Raw genomic sequence first — 18,146 nt, forward strand, 5'->3', positions numbered from 1 at the left:
TTTGAGTCTGAAAGTAAATTGCTTTAGATAAAAAGGGAGCTTGGAAACAGATTTTGTACAGTCATTTATTAGCACAAAGTAGGTATAGAACACACAGTCAACTAGTTAATAAATAAAAATCTTTGTTTACTCTCAAGATTTTACAACTGAACGCAACATTAGCAGTATATATATCTTATCCCAAATAAAAATTTATTTTCAAGAATAAAAAGTTACCTTACATATATCATAGGAAATATGTAAAAGTCACATTTCTGCATTGCATAAAAGTAATTTCAACACAACAGAATATCTATTTTATTCTTTTTCTTTAGTATCTTTCTGTTTCCTCTGTTGTTCAGCTTCTTTTCGAGCAGCATCTTGTAGTAGTGATACATCTATGTCTTCTGGCGGCAACTGAACATATCTAACCACAGAACCTCTCAGAAAGCAGTTCTTTACAGATAACATATGCGGATATCTTTCAGGATCTGTTACACTTATATCTGTCAGTTTTATATTTAAGTATTGATCAACAGAATCTAGAACTCCAGAAATACTAAGGTCATTCTTTAGCTCTACAATGACTTCTTTACCAACAAGTGATTTAAAAAACGAATAAAAAAGCATTTTGATTGTTATATACTGAAACAAAGAAATATATGCATTAGACTTTTATAAACAACCATTGCCTATTTTATTAACACATTACTTTTATATGTTATAAAACGGACATTAAGCCGAGAATGATGATGATGATGATGATAATTTTAGTTATAAGGAAGTACTGGGCAGGAAAATTCCATGAGAAAACTAACGGGTGCTGTGTATTGCACACATAAATGCAGTTTTAAAAATTCGCTTGTTTCTATAGTATGCAATTTTTAACAGAGGAGGGTGTTACAACAAGCACTTTTTTCCTTGTATTTTGGCATCATGCACACACCTAATATTTTTCTGTTCCAAAGAAAGAATAACAATAATTTTTCAATACAGCAAGTTTACCTGCGCTGTTTTGAAATCTATATAGCTAGCAACTTATGTTGGCATTTAATTAAATGCCAGTGGTTTCAAAACAGAATTAATTTAACCACAAAAACTATTTTTAATGTCGCAAATAAAGTCTAATATGCTTGACATTGACTTTTCATACCGAGCATAAGGTGGATACAGTCATGAAAGTTGTTGCATGCAGTTTTCCGTTTTAATTGCAGTTTTCACGTCTTTAAACGTTTACAGAGGGCACAAATGTTATCACAAAACACAACGTAGGTAGCTACTACACTACATGTGAATTTTTTTCTCACTTTTTTAATTTTATATTGTCTTGGCTCTAAGCTTCATTGTCATCTTTCTTGATACCTTCATAAGTTATTCACAGATTTAGAAAATTCTAAGAGCACCATATGTTCGATGATAGCTGGATGTAACCCTACAGCTAGCAACCGCGCAATATTGCAAGTTTAAGTGAAGGGTTTCGATACGCACCCAACGCGTATCAACGTTGCAGTTTTTATTTTAAATTATAAATTTTTTGATGGATACGTAGCTAGCAAGGACACTTTGGTTAGGTGGAATATTCAATAAACATGACAAGGCAGAAGAGAAGGTTCGACAAACACCAACAAAAAGCACATCTCTCACACATCGCAAACCAACCGTGACTTCCGTTGCCATCATGCTTCCCGCGAAGGTACAAGTGGTTCACAATGCAAAAGTACCCCGAGGCGCAGGGGCGAAGTAACAGAATGCAAGATGCAAAAAAATTTTTTTTTATTAGATGAAGTATATAAACTAAATATTTTTTACAATATAACACTAAATAGACGTAGACGTTATGCGTAGAAAGATAACAAAAAACATTGAAAGTTTATATTACTCATTTTCGACCCCAGAGCTCTTACCAGATAAACCTCGAGGTTTTAATTTTAAAGAGCTTTGGGGACGAAAATGGACAGTACTATAACCATAATCTTGTTTTCTTATGACTATGCTATAACGACACCACATGAACTAAAATATTGAGTTAACAGCTCAATTTTCCGGATAATTGCTAACTAGTTTGTAATCACCACGTCGTCGTCTCACATGCTACGATAGAATAACTTCTGGAAACGCGCATATTAAAATAGCTGAGCGCACAAAACTAGATAAAATTTTGCGTGTCAGCCACGCTATAACTTCTCCCTTTGTTTTATCTCTTATTATCTGGGATCATGTCAGCTAGTCTGGATACAAAAACATTCGACTCATACAACCGTTGATGTTGAATATTAATGGTGTAAACGTCCCGTGTTCGACACCTATGATGCGTCTGTTGTAAGATCTTATTTCTCAAAAGCAAATAATAAAGACATTGTTTGGCGTTAGTAACTTGGAGCGTTGGAATTAGAGATCCTTACATCAAGGAATGCTCGTTGTCCTTTCTACAAGAAACTTCTTACACTGATATCTGCTCTTGTTTCAACGTCTGTAATTGCAGAAGGGGAAAATCATTTAGTGGTCAGGGAAATCAGGGGAGGTTTACATCGTAAGGTAAATGGCTAGTTTTGGACAAATAATCTTTATATTGTGCAATAAGACTCTTCTGCTGGTAAAAGCATTTGATCGTCTACTAAAAATACACGATCGGTTTCTTGATCTTGGAATATATATCTTTCATCGCATGAACCGCTGCTTTGCATCCGGAGTCTTGCTCAACACACAGTTGGAGGTTGCCAGCTGCATCAATAACGTCGCGTTTGACAAGACACATTATTGCCAATAATTCGTCTTAACAACTCCCCGATACCAATAAGGCGCACATCAGGTGATTTATCCAAGGGTATGAGGCGACAAGCGGTATATTCGGTACATTCAATAGAAATGATTCTCTCACTAGTTTCTTCTATCCACAAGGTCCTAGTTATTTAGCGATAGCATTGCATGGATCTATAGAGTATGAACCACATGATTTTGACACCAATATTCCTATCCACCCATCTGCTTCCAGATTTGATAGTCCAGCAGCATTCGTTCTCAAGGCAGCTTTTTGTATTGCATCACCCTTTAATTCATTGAATGCAATAATGTCAATCAATTCGACAGATCCTTGAAAAGAAGAACTTCATCAAATTGTTCTTTCGCTGCAGGATGTTTCTTTTTCAAAGTTCTTTCAATAGCATCCTTAATTTTCAATATGCCCTGATTTCCTCCACTTAATAGTAGCTTCAATGCAGCATTCACTTTTCCCGAAAAAATCAAACGTCTAAAGGATTTTGCTAGAGATTCTGTCGATCATTGATTTCTACCAGCAATTGAATTTTTTGAACCGCTCTTGATTCTCTCACAAGTGTATTGAAATAACCATCTATCCATGATTGCAAACAAATATTCAAGCAATGAGAGTGGTCTCTCGATTTTGATGATTTACTGGGTTTCTATACAAGAAGGGAAAACATGATGATCAGCTCTTTAATGATCACATTCCCTAGTTCGCTTATCAGTTAAATAGCGCCTAAAAGGGGCTTTCCCATTCCTAGGACTTTGGCCTTTTTGATATGAGAGAAGACAGCGGAAAATGTTTTTACTTATAATGCAGTAACCGATGCCAATTCAACCTCACCGCAAGGCTTTTTTCTCGGAAACAAGATTGGCACCCTGTCTTGATACTGGTCTTCTTGTGCATATCTAAAAATTAGCCAGTGGTCACTCACGCACAAGCCTTGTCCTTAGGTGTTTTTCGCCGTCTTTTATCTTATCAAAAAAGGCAAAAAAACTGGGGACGAGGGACTATGGTGACTCATGCACATCTGGCATGAAAATACATATGCCACAACACAACCTCCAGGATAACAAGCACTGTGGGGACAAGGTTGAATCTTAAGGATTCCGAAACAGCGAAGTACAGGAGGTAAAATTCTAATAGAAAGTGTGATAATATCTACTCGAAACAAATATAGGCTGCAGGTAACATCGTTCCAGAGCCACAAGACCCTGAGGACGACAAAAAGTTAGCTAGATTTACTTAAAGGAATAGAAAAAATACAAATCTGTATCTGTTGAAGATGACTACATGAACAGTTTTTTAAATGAAAAAGAGATCATGTACACACCTTTGTTATTACTATATTCTTATCAATGTGTTAAAAAAGAAACACATATTTTATCTTTTCGCTGTATAAATTAAACAATGAATTATCCATTTTTAAATTTTATGAAAAAAGAAAGTAACAAAAGATTAAGTCGTTTATGTTTGGACTTTTAAAAATGCCTAAAAATAAACAACTTAAGATGGTTTAGAATTACTAAATCGAGGCGGCAAAGTTCATTTTGGGGGAATCTAGAAAGATTGGCGGAGAAGGTTACTGTTCTTTCAGATAGCTGGTGGTGTCGGACGTTGTGTCCGAGATTGTCTTTGCCGTAAGAATAGCTACGAGTGCTGCAAGGACGGTGTGCGTGGCTTGAAAAGGTCTATAGAAGTGTCGATTTTGTGAGGGGTTGGTTGCGGCTGTCAAAGAACGTTGTGCTACAGGAGAATTATGCGAAATATAATTAGTTAAACGAAAAATAGAAGTATTTACATACAATCGGACTGTTGTATTGTATTGTAAGTATTGTATGGTGGAAGAAGACTTTTTGTATATTGTTGTTGCTGTACTGGTTTCATTTAAGTTTTGCTAAGTCTTGCTATGAATGTAATACAACGCACACCGTAATACAACACACCAGTATCAACACGGGCGTTTTAAAAGCTGCGCGTATCTAAGCTCCTCTGTTCCTTATCTAAGTGTCAATTCGATGTTTTTAGGAGACGTCTCAGCTTAGATTGCTAATAGAAATCGTTCTTTTCTCTGGGTTCTGCTGGCTCCCAGCCGTAATACACATCACGCGTTAGCTGCTAAAACGCTGAGGAAATACACGGGGAATGAAGAAAGGTCGAACAAGTGGTGTCGGTCCATAAACAACCGCCGGAATTCCATTCGCCCTACCTGGGATAAGTTAAAAATGCGCGACTTTGGGTAGACGGCCTTCACTGGGTGGAACGGTATCACACCCAACTTTGTGAGCGACAGTACAGCTGGCGAGCCATCCACGAAACCTCGTGTCGTGTTTGCAACCTAACTCGTCCATATAGCTGTTATTTGGCCAATTTTGTCATTATTCTAATGTTTTTTCATTCTTAAGGCAATTAGTACCCGTTTGTTATACTGAAGCTACCACATATATACTATCTTTTAACCGCTCTCACGTAACGTTTGGGGACAAACCAATTTCAGGATAGAAAACATCAAACAGTATTATAGTCAAAACTTACAATATTATCAGGAGGTGCCATGGCTTAGATGGGGAGTCCTAGAGGATTTAATGCTCATTTTAAGCAACTCAGATCCAATTAGGGTCCGCAATCTACATACCAGACTCCCTGCAACATCTAATATGACGCACACAGTACAAGCTTAATTTGGATGTCAGCTTAATTAGGCTGTATGGTACAGTCTAATTAGGCGTTTGTTTTACAGCTTAGTTAATATGTACAAAACTTTGATTGTCGAAAACACATATTTAACTGGATTTTAGCATCTATAGCTATATCTAACTGAATACGTGCATATAAACATCTCCAATACATTAGTTTTTTCGTAGCACCTTGGAGATCCACTAAATTTGAAGTTTAAAAATGGTTGCTTAAATAGGCAGTATCATGTGATGTGACATCCTAACTAGGATGCAGGTAAATAGACTAAATAGACAGGTTAAATAGACTATCGCTACGAAGAACCATTGTTACAATATACACCATATCTTTTTAACCCAGGATGCTGGAAATACCATTCTTTTTTTACAATGTAGTGGTCAAACTGACGATGAAAAAGCTGCAGCAGTGATTCTGCTAAAATTTACATTTTGTCAAGAAATCAGGGAAAAAAATTTTTAACCTCCTTATTTAGATGATACCTAATTAAGTTGTACGATACAGCTTAGGAGATCTCCAAATTAAGCTATACAGCTTAATTAAGAGAATTTCCCTGACAGGCATAACATACGTAGTGTATTATGAATTCTATATAATAGTACATATAGAATACTGTTATAACCAGTATACACAAACGTATGTACATGTTTGTGTATATACTGCTAAGAAGGCAATTCAATGAAAGCCATGATTCGGCATAGTTTTGAAATACACGATTCACAGTTTCTGCTAACCATTGTTGAAATAAATCTTTCTTTTGTTATAACGCTCTTATTGACAATTGAAAAAATAGAAGTAATTAATTTTTTTGTTAAATATTTTGAAAATAAAAGTCACAATTACTTCACTGGCATTAATTATTTTTTTAGAAAATGAGAAATATAATGCCCATGGTCAAAGCCTTATTAAATTCACTCTGTTTACTTCCTTTTTTCTATACAGAAAACGAGTGAACAATTTAACCTGTGAAGAGGTGTATTTGTCTGATTGAAAATATGCTTAACCTTTGTTTCAGACATGCAGCTGCATTTTCCCTTGCCTGATTGCATAATTCTTTGTTAGAAAATAACAAAAAATGAAATTAGTGTTATGAATGTGTCTAGGACTAGAAACTGTAATGTCACAGGTGTTTCTTTAAATTGGAATAAGATAGAAGACTAAAAGCGTTCAATGCCTATTTAGGATGAATCAATTTTTTTTACCCCAATCTTTTTAGATCAAAACCGAGCCACAAAATTGATTATTTTACCTTTGAAAATGAATCCATTCAAGCCTTAAAATCACGTTAGCGCCTTTTTGGCAAATAATTTTGAGATCCCTATTTTATTGTAAAAACTGGAAGATATATAGATAAGAAAACATTATCCTGCACTCAAGAACAAAAAATGTTCAAATGTCTTACTGAAAAGCAAACTTACCCTTATTTTTTTTCGCCTACAGATCCACTATTAAAATTTATTCCATGATTCACACAATCATAAACGCACAGAAAAATCAACCATGGGCTTGCTGGATACATTTCATCACCCAAAGTTTAATCAATTAGGGAGAAGGTGTTTCCAGCTACATTTCCATTGTAATGCTTTTTATAAATATATCAAAAAAGTTCCAACTATGATAAGTTGATCAAAGTTTCTGTGCTATTCTGTATGAATTAATCTCAAATCACTTCCAGCTGTTGTGGTGGTTGGACAGCTTCTAGCGTTGCTAGCTGGCTTTATTTTATATTTTCTTTTTTCAAACACTTAGCCTTTTCTTTATGGAGGCAGTATGAGATATACATTTAGAATGCCTAGTTTTTATGCTTTAAAATTTCTATAGTGTTGCTTCAACTATGTTCCACTATCACAATCAGCATTCTTCCCTATTGGGATTTTATAATTATTTTATGCAATAATTCCAGTGACGAAAATTTAAAACTGAAATGTAATATTAGGCGACTCCAACTTAATTAGTTGTTCTACGGGCCCAACCAACACTATTTTTCACAAAAACGAAAAAATAATATCAAGCAAAAACGTTTTAAAGAAAAATATTGAAAAAAATAACAATACATTTTCCCATCCCATCTCGTGAAAATATAATGAGCATAGAAGATAATCAATGATGTTATTTGTTCTTGGTTAAATGTCAATCTACAATTAACAATAACAAAAATAGTTACATGGTTTAACAAAAGTTTATGTGATTTCTAACGAAAATTAGCTACTTTCGCTAAAATAGTTATAATATATACAAGTGAAAAACATGACAGATTTTTATTGTGGTAGCACCCTCCTTCGTTATGATTATTATGTTTTAAATGACGCTAGCTAAAATGTAATACTGCAAGAGTTTTAGTCGATACCATTTAGGAAAAATAATAATAACAAGGTAGAATACGCTTGTCGCAACACCCTTCTCCTCCTCCTCCGTTATAAATTTTAAATAAATAATATAATGCTGCAAACGACTTTAAATATTGTCAACTAAACTATAGTCTATTAAAAGATTTTACACTTAAATTTAGAGTTTCTTAAAAGTTTTTATCAAATATTTATTAAACACCCTTTAAGTGAACAATAAACCCCCTCCACTACTCTTGTTTTGACCTGAAAGTTTTTAAAATAACTCAAATCCACTGAAATTAATACTACAAATGTCCAGCAGTTACTTAAAATAAAATAAAAATTACTTAACATTAATGTGGTAGTAACTTATAATTCAAGATCTTAGCTTTAGAGTTTCCGGAAAAATACAATGGATACTCCGTGCACTTGAAATTATGCCAATCTTCTAAACTAGGCATAAACACTGGTAAGCATTTCCTACACTTTAGGGTTTAGTCCAAGCAAATAATTACAAACCTGAACAAATTTTATTGGAATGTCTTCTATTGATAGGTTATTTGTTTGACTAAGTTACCTTGGAATATTTTGCACCAAAATGTATGAAAACCAACTTTATCACTCATGTACAAGGAAAATTTTAACAATCACTAAGTATTATATTACTTGTACTACTGGAAAAAATTTGAAGGATAATTTGAAGGGGGTATGTCTTGTTTACTTTTCATTACAGGGCTATCTGTCAAATCCTAACAACAGCCAAAATTTAACATTTTTCAGTATTTTTGTGCTGAATTAAAAAAAACATGAATGCAATGATTAAAAAAGGATAGAAAGTTCTAAAAGAAATGGTATGATTTTCTAGTTGTTAAGGCAATTTCCCATGTTGAAACATAACATTTTTAAAATGAAAATCCGTATTTTAAATGGGCTATCTCTTTAATGGCAAGTTCTGTGTTTTTTAGCTTTTCTCAATATTTTTAGATGACGGAAAGTTTTTCAAAGCGAAAATTAATTTGTAAAGATCTATATGGATATTTATTAACTCTTCCACCAAGTATTTTGGATGGCTTATATGACCACCCTTTTACATGTTTGGCTGTATTCAGAGGTTTACCAGAACTTGCAAAGCATTATGTTATGAGAACATTATTCACAGAGCAATCACTTCCAGACACCTTTGTTTCAGCTTGGTGTAAAACTGATCAAATGAAACTGCACGAGTTAGCTCTGTCTCGTTTAAAGGGTTTAAAAATTTGGACAGTTGTTAATACTGGCTCTTCGTCCATTCGATACGAAATGAATCGGTTTTTCAGACAAAACTTAAAGATTGGTTTATGTGGCGGTGATATTGTCGAAGAAGAACCACTGAAAACAGTTGAAGAGAAGCATGCTCGCGATGTTGATTTCTTAGATAAATATTCCAAAGAAAGATGGGAGTGTGTGTTATACTACATGACAGGATCACAAATGGGTGCAAATGCCGGTGTAAGTGAAGATGTTGCACGAGTTTTAATTAATTCTGGTTTATTAAAATTTGATGTGAAAGAACAATCAACTTCTATTACTTCTGCAGGGTTTCAGTTCTTACTGCTTGATACATCTTCACAAGTTTGGTACTTCATGTCGCAACATTTAGACTCAAAAGAAGGTTCGGCGTTAGTTGAATGCCTTTCCTTTTTATTCCAAATCAGTTTTTCTGTCCTTGGGAAAGATTATAATGTTAAGAATTTAACTTCAGATCAGTTCAGCTTTCTGCAGTTATTACGAGAAATTGGTCTTGCCTATCAACGCAAGCGAAAGTCAAAGCGTTTCTACCCTACTAGACTGGCAATAAATCTTGGAACAGCTGTGACTGCGAATGTTAGCACTTCTCAAAGTTTAGGTTACTTGATGGTTGAGACAAATTACAGAGTTTATGCTTATACGGATTCGATATTGCAAATAGCATTGATAAGTTTATTTACAGAAATAAAATGTCGTTTTCCAGAATTCACGGTAGGAGTTTTAAGTCGCCAAAGTGTGCAACAAGCATTGTCATGTGGTATTTCAGCCAATCAAATCATAGATTTTTTAAGAACTAGAGCTCACCCACAGATGCGGAATCATACACCAGTTTTACCGCCAACTATAACTGATCAAATAAAACTATGGGAGATGGAGAGAGACCGTTTACGGTATACTGAAGGTGTTTTGTATAATCAGTTCCTCTCACAAACCGATTTTGAAATGCTTCGAAAGTTTGCAGAAGGAAAAGGCGTGCTTTTGTGGGCAAACAATGCTAAACGATTAATGGTGGTTTCGAAGGATGGCCACGATGATGTAAAAAAGTATTGGAAAAAAAATAAACCATCTTGAAATTGCTCTTATTTAATCTTTTTTCACGATTTTATTTAGCTTTTTTTCTGTTCTGTTTTTGTATTTAGTTTTGTTACTTAAATTGCAGCAGTTTTGTAGGCAGGTAAAAAAGTTTTTTTATACAACTGACAGATATAGGGTTTTGCAAAAATGAAAAATTTGTAGAGGTATTTAAATTGTAGCAAATTATACGAAGATTATTTATTACAAAAATGACTTGTTGTGCTTTAGTTAGCATAGATGGAAGATTATAACGCATTCTTTCATGTCCTTGAGTCATCTTTAAAAAGGTTAAGACTATCATCGCATGTTCTCAAGTTACTGTCAGTAACGTAATTGTAAGGAGGGAAGCTTATTAAGGAGAAAGATAAATTTTTTAAATCGATGTTAGGGGAGGTGTTTATAAATTACACCTTTTTATTCCGCGAAATACGCATGTGAAAATGCAGAATAACATAAAAACGAGTTTAGTTATGAGCAAATTTAGGAATACTGGTTGTTTACATGCAAGCTTGAAGAATGTATCAATAAAATGTTGACTTTCGCAACTTTTAATAAAATCGTAGTTAACATTTTTATAAAGAAGGCATTGGTAGTGGTGTGTCAAAAAACGTAAAATATTGCAGGTTTTGTGTATTTTATGATGTATTTTATGTGTTGTTTTTGCATGATTTAATGGAACAAATTTTTCCGAGAATTAAACTCACGACTTCGCGAATTTTTGAGTTTTTTGCGAAATTTTTTAATTTTTACTGTCAATTTATCAATTCCTTCATTCGCGAAATTAAATTCGCTCGAAATTCATTTTTTCAAAACCAGGTTCTTAGCAAAATTTGGAAATATAAGTCATTGTTTTGAAGTAAATTCAACACTTTTTATACCCTACCTGTGCCATGACATCTGACGTTGTAAATGCTTATCTACACTTGTTCCTTTTTCACCGGAAGGAAAACTTTTATTCCTATTAACCTCCATATTGAATGCAATGCTTTTCACAATTTCGTACTAATGTTTATAATCGTGGTTTATTTACCGCGAAATTGCTGTTCGGGGAAATTCTAAAAAAGTTTTGGAATTCTGTCCAATCCATGAAAATTATAATTTTAATGCGCATACCCATGTTGGAAATTTTTCTTGATTATTATTTTAAATTATATCAAGAAGTGAAGATCAGCCTTAAGTTGCATTGTTTCTGGTAGGATGGTTATTCTAGGAGATTGTAGATTGATAGTGGACTGGGTTTCTGCATATCTACATTGGACGCCAGCTTTCCTTGATGCGAAGTTGGTTTTTTTGATTGAACACCTTTCTCTTGAACATTTAAAAAACACCAAACAAAGACGGTGTATTATGTAGAGATGCAAACACATCAAGAATAGATTGGAAGGAGGACTTCAACGAAAAACTGCTTCATATGCAACAAACAAATAACCAAGGACCACTCACATCTTACAGGAAGATTGTAAGGACTGGCATACAACAACTGCAATCTATAATACGGAATACCATCATTCCTGCCGGTATTTTTCCATGTCCTGGAAGTATACGACTTACATATTTTTATAAAACATCAAATAAAAGAAATAGAAGGAGACAGCTGTTTCTTCCCAATGAATAAAATGAAATATATATCCTTCTCAAAAAAGATACCCGTCGAAAATAAAAATACACTGAACTAAGATTAATAGACAGTTTCAAATTCACGACATCATCCTAGGACAAATTATAACCAAAGAAAATTATCAACATGCAAAAAACGCATGAAAAACGATCGCGATCATGACCTATATCTAAAATCTGACGTTCTACTACTAGCCGACGTAATTGAGAGCTTTAAAAATATTTTCCTAAAAAACTATGAGCTTGATCCGGCATATGGTATATACAGCACCTAGTGGGACGCTCAACTTAAATCAACAGATAAAAACTGTTATCCGACATTTGTATGCTACTATATCCATTGAAAAAAAAACAGTTCGAGAAGTTGGATCAATGATATCAAACAGATACTGAAAAGCCAATAACAATAACATGAAAGAAGGTTACAATTCAGAAAGTACCATCAAAATGCCTTAAGTAACTAGATGCTGATAACCTTCATCAATGGGCTAGTATGTATGATCAGAACCTCTCCTTGGCCGGTGGTTGTTGGAATTTTGGTTTAATACACTCTCTAGATCATTGAAGGGCATACTGATTTTGTTTGAGGATGAAGATGATGCAGATAGAGAACACTGTTTAGGGTAATGGAAAGCTGAACGCAAACATGTTTTTAGGTGCGCAGATTAATATTAAGCGTGAAACACTTATTTTGTTAAAAATGTTTTTAAGAGATCCTTGTAAAGCGTTATTTGTGGAAGGGACGGGTTGTAGAAAAATAAGTTTTAGATTTGTTCGGTTGTGAGTTTAGGGGTCATTTTGAATATATTGTGATTTTGAGTTCTACTTTGATGTGGCATAAGACTTATTTTCAAAAGAAGTGGTTGTGGAGCGATGATGTGTATTTTTAGTAGAACTCCTGGTAACAAATTGTTTGAGGCTATTGTTTTTTTTAGTAGGGAAGTCATGTTGCGAGGTTCTGTTTGTTGCAGATGACGTTATTGCTGCTGAAAGGTTTCCAGTGCTTTTTGTCTTTCATCAGTGCTGCGCTTATTGATATTTGTCTCGCCGTTCGATATGCAAAAAGAGTCAGCAGGTCCTTAGGATCGAGGTTGGAGACAACAGTTTTTGGATTTAAAATGTTTGCTGCAAAAACTCAGTATGACTCCTTTGAAGTTTTTTATTGTTGGCAGATAGGGGCTACCGTAATTTTTGTTGCCTGTGAACTTTAGTCATTGATGACTTCATATCCAAATAAGTTTATTATTATGTCTTTGTTTCCCTCGAACTTTGGCATGTCCTTTATGCTTATGGGAAATTACATATCGTCTAACTTCAGGTCCTTAAGGTAGTTGTTTTTCTTTGTTTGGTCTTCGGGAATCCTAGAAAAGGGAGGAAAATAATGGTCTTCTGTGTTGTTTTTAGGGTAAAAATTGGCCATTTTTTATGTGAAAAACATCAAATTTTTATTACTCTACGAAAATTTTTAATATTAAGACAGTCTTTGTTTGGGACTTTTTTCTTGCCATGATAGCTGTTACATGTGAAATTAAATAATGCAAGGCTTTCTTAGGGAGTTAACATCCTCAAATATGTATTTTTTTGGACGGCAGATTCGCCGTATAAATATATCTGGGCACGAGCAGTTTTTTTTAGTTTGTTTATGCTTCTGAAAGTTCGCTTTGTGGAAAAGTACTATCAGTTTCTTTCTAATGACGAAACATATGATTGTAAATATTTTAACCAATCAGAACGCAATATTCATTGTTTTAAATTTGCCATAATGTGTTATTTTTTTTCTCATGGAAATCAAAAAGTATTTCATAGAATTCGCGGCCGATTTCGCCATTCACAAGTCACTTTTGTGAAAAACACGCACAATGAAAACGAAAATCTCAATTAAACACTTATGTTGCTTATCTACAAGTGAGTTCATGCATTCCTGTCCTTCACACAGTTTCGTTTAAAAGGCTGCAATGAATGCAAAAAAATTTACTCGAGACAAACAGTTGTGAAAAATAGATGTATTTGATGAGGACATTCACATACATGTACAAAATTTGTAGATTTTTGCGAAGCAATTGAGCTTTGCGAGCGAAGCGAGCGAAGCGAAATTGTGGAGCACGTTTGCTACGCGAAGTATACCAAGAGAATTATTGAGATTCTCAAAATTTCGATAGAAAAAAAATCATATAAAATCTGCTTAAGGAGATATGACTGATATTTTTTCACGAAAAGGTAGGTTATTTTTTTGTCTAATAGAACAAATAAGTTTGGACCAAGCAGCTCTTATAAATGTTAGCTAAAAATGCCAGTAAATAGGCTTTGTACCCCGCCCCCCCCGTTATTTCCCGATTTTCCGTTTGCCGGAAGCGAAAGACTGGGAAATACACTCAAGCAGTCAAAAAACGGCTATCGGCTGAATTGAATTAACGTGTATTTTACAGACCTAACACAAATACATAGTTTATACCAAGTCCTGATAACTAGAAATTAAAAAAAGGTTGCGAAGCATTTCGCAAGTTGCAAGCAAAATTAAACTATCCAATACTTTGTCCCTAGCGCTTCTTGTTTAATTGGCGCTAACATCTTCCGAAATACATCAAAATTGAATATCATATAAAAGAACCCTGGGGACGAGGTAGGAAAATGAACGCTCTGCGGAACAATTCGTTGCTCAAAAACAGTTTTTTTGCGAATAGACTGCGCGAGTATTTGATGTGCGTGGGATATTCTTTTTAAAATGTGCGAGAAAATTAGATTACGCGAAACTAACAAAAACGAATAACGCGTGTTAAAATTTTGTACCGCCTTTTCCCACAGAATGGTAAAAGTAAAGAGCGCAATACAAAATTACACTTTTAGCAGTATTCCGAAAGATATGTGATACATCGAGTTGTACTACCCGCAGAAGCTGGTCCTAACGTTAACGATTTCGTAAATGACCTCACAACAAAACAGTATTTTTTTCACGTAAAAATACCGGCAGTAGAAGCCACAGAATCTGCTGGAACGAATTTCGAAAACTTACGGGAAACAATTAAAACAAAAACAAACAAATCAAAACAGTTTTTTAACTTTATCAAGATTTATTAAATAGCTTCAAATTTGGGCAGAAAAACAATAACGGATTCGCCTTCTTTTTACCACACGCATTAGAAGATTACATCACTCACCCATTGTACACAATCTAAAAGAAAAAGAAAACATTTTCATATAGTGAAGCTTCCAGTGCCTTTAAGGGTGGCCAAGTCAATGGAATTGAAAGCACTGTTTTTCATCTTATAAATAATTAAGGCTAATTCGGAAAAGTATAAAAGAAAAAAACTAAACAATTTGGCAACTTTACTAATTTTATACGCAAAGTTCCAACCATACCAACAGTTTCCAAATCTGACAAAATAATTTTAGAAGTGTTTATTTTTTCAGAATTTGATTGATGCAAGGCCAAGGGAAATTAAATAAGTTTATTGTCCTAGACCCAATTAAAAAACATATGCTTCTCATTATTCGTTTTTTTTTTCAACCAACATTAATGTAATCACCCAGAGGAAATTATAATGTCTCTTGTGTGTGTTTTAGAAGCTGAGTACACAAATACACAAATATTACAAGTGCTGAACTTTGGCAATCATATTTTGCAATCAGACCCTTTTAAAAACTATGCTGAACCATGTCAATTATTAAATTCAGCACTAATAGAAAAGCACCTTGGATAGGATTCTTTGTTGGGCGAATAAAATGACTGACAAATGGTTTATCGTGAATGAAATAGTAAATTTTACACAAATAATTTAAAAAATAATGAACTTTGTTATGTGGGTTGTTCTCAAACACACGTGGGCGGTGGACAAAAAACTGTGATGTAATTTCTCTTGGTCTATTATTCCTGAGAATATTCTAAAATAACAGGGTGTCAATAAGCTGCAAACAGCCACATATATAAGGGCGAGTTCAGGCAACTTTTCCAATTAAATTAGTGATTGTCTTCCAAAACCGCCCGCACTTTCCCGAACTTGCCTGGAGCATTTTCAAAATTCAATTCCTTGTAACATACCTTGTGGACGATAGTTGGAAAAAGATGCTTTAAGAGAAAGAAGTTAATAAAAATTAAAAGTTAATTATCAAGTAAATTTTATCAAAAACCATCAAAAACAGTTCTTTTAAGAACTTTACTACCACATAGTTTACTTTATGGTCTATGCAGGTTTTTTCGGGTGAATACTTCAATTTTTTTGCAAAACGCTAAACTTGCCCAAAAACGCCTGCACGTTATATGGCGTATGCAGCTTATCAGCACCCTTGTTCTAAAATTACAAGCAGTTTCGAAGATGGCCACGCCGTTTAGAGGACGTGGTGCGGCTTGGGCATCCTTGAAGTTCTGTTTAATGACAGTTTTAATGTTTTAATGTCGTTTTAAACCTTGTTCTCAGGGAGGGTGTACGGAAAACTAATTCCTATTGACAATTACATTGCTGTTGGTTTGATAGCAAAAGTGGATATTTTTTTAATTACTGAAACAGGTTACTTATATAATAAATAAAAAATGATAAAAAATGGTTGGTCAGCTCACTCTAGCGCCCAGAGCTATTTGTTTTGTCTGCGCCCTAGCTACAGGTTTTCCTATATCTGGCTATCAGTTAGGTATTAATACAGCTTCTCCATATGTATTCTACAAATTACTTTCAATTCTTTTATACAAAACTGAGCTCTAGCTAGCTACCTTTCGTGTGATAAGCCTTACCTTGATTTGGATAAAACCAATTAAAATTGATAATATTGTATTCTTACATCCTCTTAGAAACAATAAAATAAAACACAGCTCGGCGCGTTTTAATTGTACAAATTACTTAAATTTTTCTTTAGGAATGGGTACCTTACACAGGAGCTTTCCAATCCAACTAAAATCTCCAGAAAAAGCACAGCAACAAAAAAGCTTAAAATACACAAGTAAAGTCGATTAGAAACAGGACTAGCAATAAATTTTTTCAAAAGAAGAAAACCGTTTTAATACTATTATGTTTCATTAAAATACAACTATAATAGTATTAGAAGCAAAATTGCAAAGTAATTAATTAATTATTTATACCATAATTAGCTATAATACAAAGAAATAAGGCATATTTTGGGTCTGTAAAATATACGTGTCTAAAATGCCGACTACCGTTTCTTGTTCACGGCATATTCCTCTTTGTGTGTTCAAGTTCGGCGGACGTATAATCCGGACCAAAAGACGGGGGGGGGGTCAAAATCCGGGGGTGGGGGGGTACGAGCCGTACTTATTGCATTTTTTACTAAACTTATACTTTAACCCCTCGGTCCAAACTTATTTTTTTTATTAGAAAAAAAAATACCCTAGCTTTATGTGCAAAAATATCAGTCCTATTTCTTTACGCTGATTTTATATGATTTTTTTTCTATCGAAATTTTGAGAATCTCAATAATTCTCTTGGTATACCTCGCGTGTAGCAAACGTGCTCCACAATTTCGCTTCGCTCGCAAAGCTCAATTGCTTCGCAATAATTGGCTTAGCTGCATGCTATTTCTCTTAATATTTGCACTTGGAAAGCTTTTGAAGGCACATTATGTTAATTTGAACGTTTATAATGCGCAAAAACGTGTTATATTTATGGCTTCATTAAAAGGAAGATTTTAAAGTACCAAATTATCAGCTTGAATTGGCATGTTTGTGGTATTCTTTTCATACAGCAAAAGAAAAGTGAGTTGCGAAGATATGGATGATTTGAAAGATATATTTACGTTTTTTTCCTTGATTTGATGTAGCTAACTAACTAAATTACATTTTGGTGCCTATGGCCACCATGGAAAATTATTTTTGCTGTCATCCTTCAATCGAATCATTAGCTAGCTAGCTAGATAGCTACCTCTAGGTAAAGTCAGAAGAAGAAAATTCAATTCATAATGATTAACAAAACCCTTTTTTTTTAATTTTATTACACGATTTTTAAATATTTCCTAAAACTGAAGTTGCTTTTTTTTTGTTGCATTGTGGAAATAAATTTAAGTCATCAATCCAAAACTAACGGGAAAATACCTCTTTATTCTTTAAGGTATTTGCTCATTTGTGGTTAAAAACTTTTGTACTTTTTTGTCTTTTTACTGATATATGTTCTAAATCTGAACTATGTTATCAAATGGTGCCTTTACCTGGAAATTCTACTTTGTTTACCTACTTTCGCATGTTGTTAAATTCTTCAACACTCAAACCTATAGCAATAAATTTTTCAAGAAGTTAGCTTATGTACGACGTGTGAAGTCACAAATGACCAATTGGACTTTTGTTCGATAATGGTGGCAACCGTTAATGTAATTATTGTTTTTGTGAGATTAAGTTTGGACATATATAAAATATTTAAAAAAGATAAAAAAAATTTAGGGCTTCATCATTTTCTTTACGACCCTATGTT

At 33.9% G+C, this 18,146-nt stretch overlaps 2 protein-coding genes and 1 long non-coding RNA gene across 3 annotated transcripts; 1 reads left to right on the top strand and 2 right to left on the bottom strand.

Annotated features, from left to right (window-relative positions):
• Positions 1-109: 109 nt before the first annotated feature.
• On the bottom strand, positions 110-658 carry LOC130662522 (U6 snRNA-associated Sm-like protein LSm2). The gene has a single exon (XM_057461412.1). The coding sequence runs from the start codon at positions 607-609 to the stop codon at positions 298-300; it is 312 nt and encodes a 103-aa protein (XP_057317395.1). The 5' UTR covers positions 610-658; the 3' UTR covers positions 110-297.
• A 7,708-nt stretch (positions 659-8,366) lies between these two features.
• LOC130612510 (general transcription factor IIH subunit 4-like) lies at positions 8,367-10,354 on the top strand. Its single transcript, XM_057433830.1, has one exon. The coding sequence runs from the start codon at positions 8,746-8,748 to the stop codon at positions 10,117-10,119; it is 1,374 nt and encodes a 457-aa protein (XP_057289813.1). The 5' UTR covers positions 8,367-8,745; the 3' UTR covers positions 10,120-10,354.
• Positions 10,355-14,772: 4,418 nt separating this feature from the next.
• LOC130612246 (uncharacterized) lies at positions 14,773-16,997 on the bottom strand. The gene is made up of 2 exons (XR_008975419.1): positions 16,463-16,997; positions 14,773-14,908 (listed from the first exon to the last, which is right to left on the bottom strand). It is a non-coding gene; the product is annotated as an uncharacterized LOC130612246 (long non-coding RNA).
• Between the last annotated feature and the right edge of the window lie 1,149 nt (positions 16,998-18,146).

The sequence above is a fragment of the Hydractinia symbiolongicarpus genome, chromosome 10, assembly GCF_029227915.1.
Source record: "Hydractinia symbiolongicarpus strain clone_291-10 chromosome 10, HSymV2.1, whole genome shotgun sequence".
Taxonomy (NCBI): Eukaryota; Metazoa; Cnidaria; class Hydrozoa; order Anthoathecata; family Hydractiniidae; genus Hydractinia; species Hydractinia symbiolongicarpus.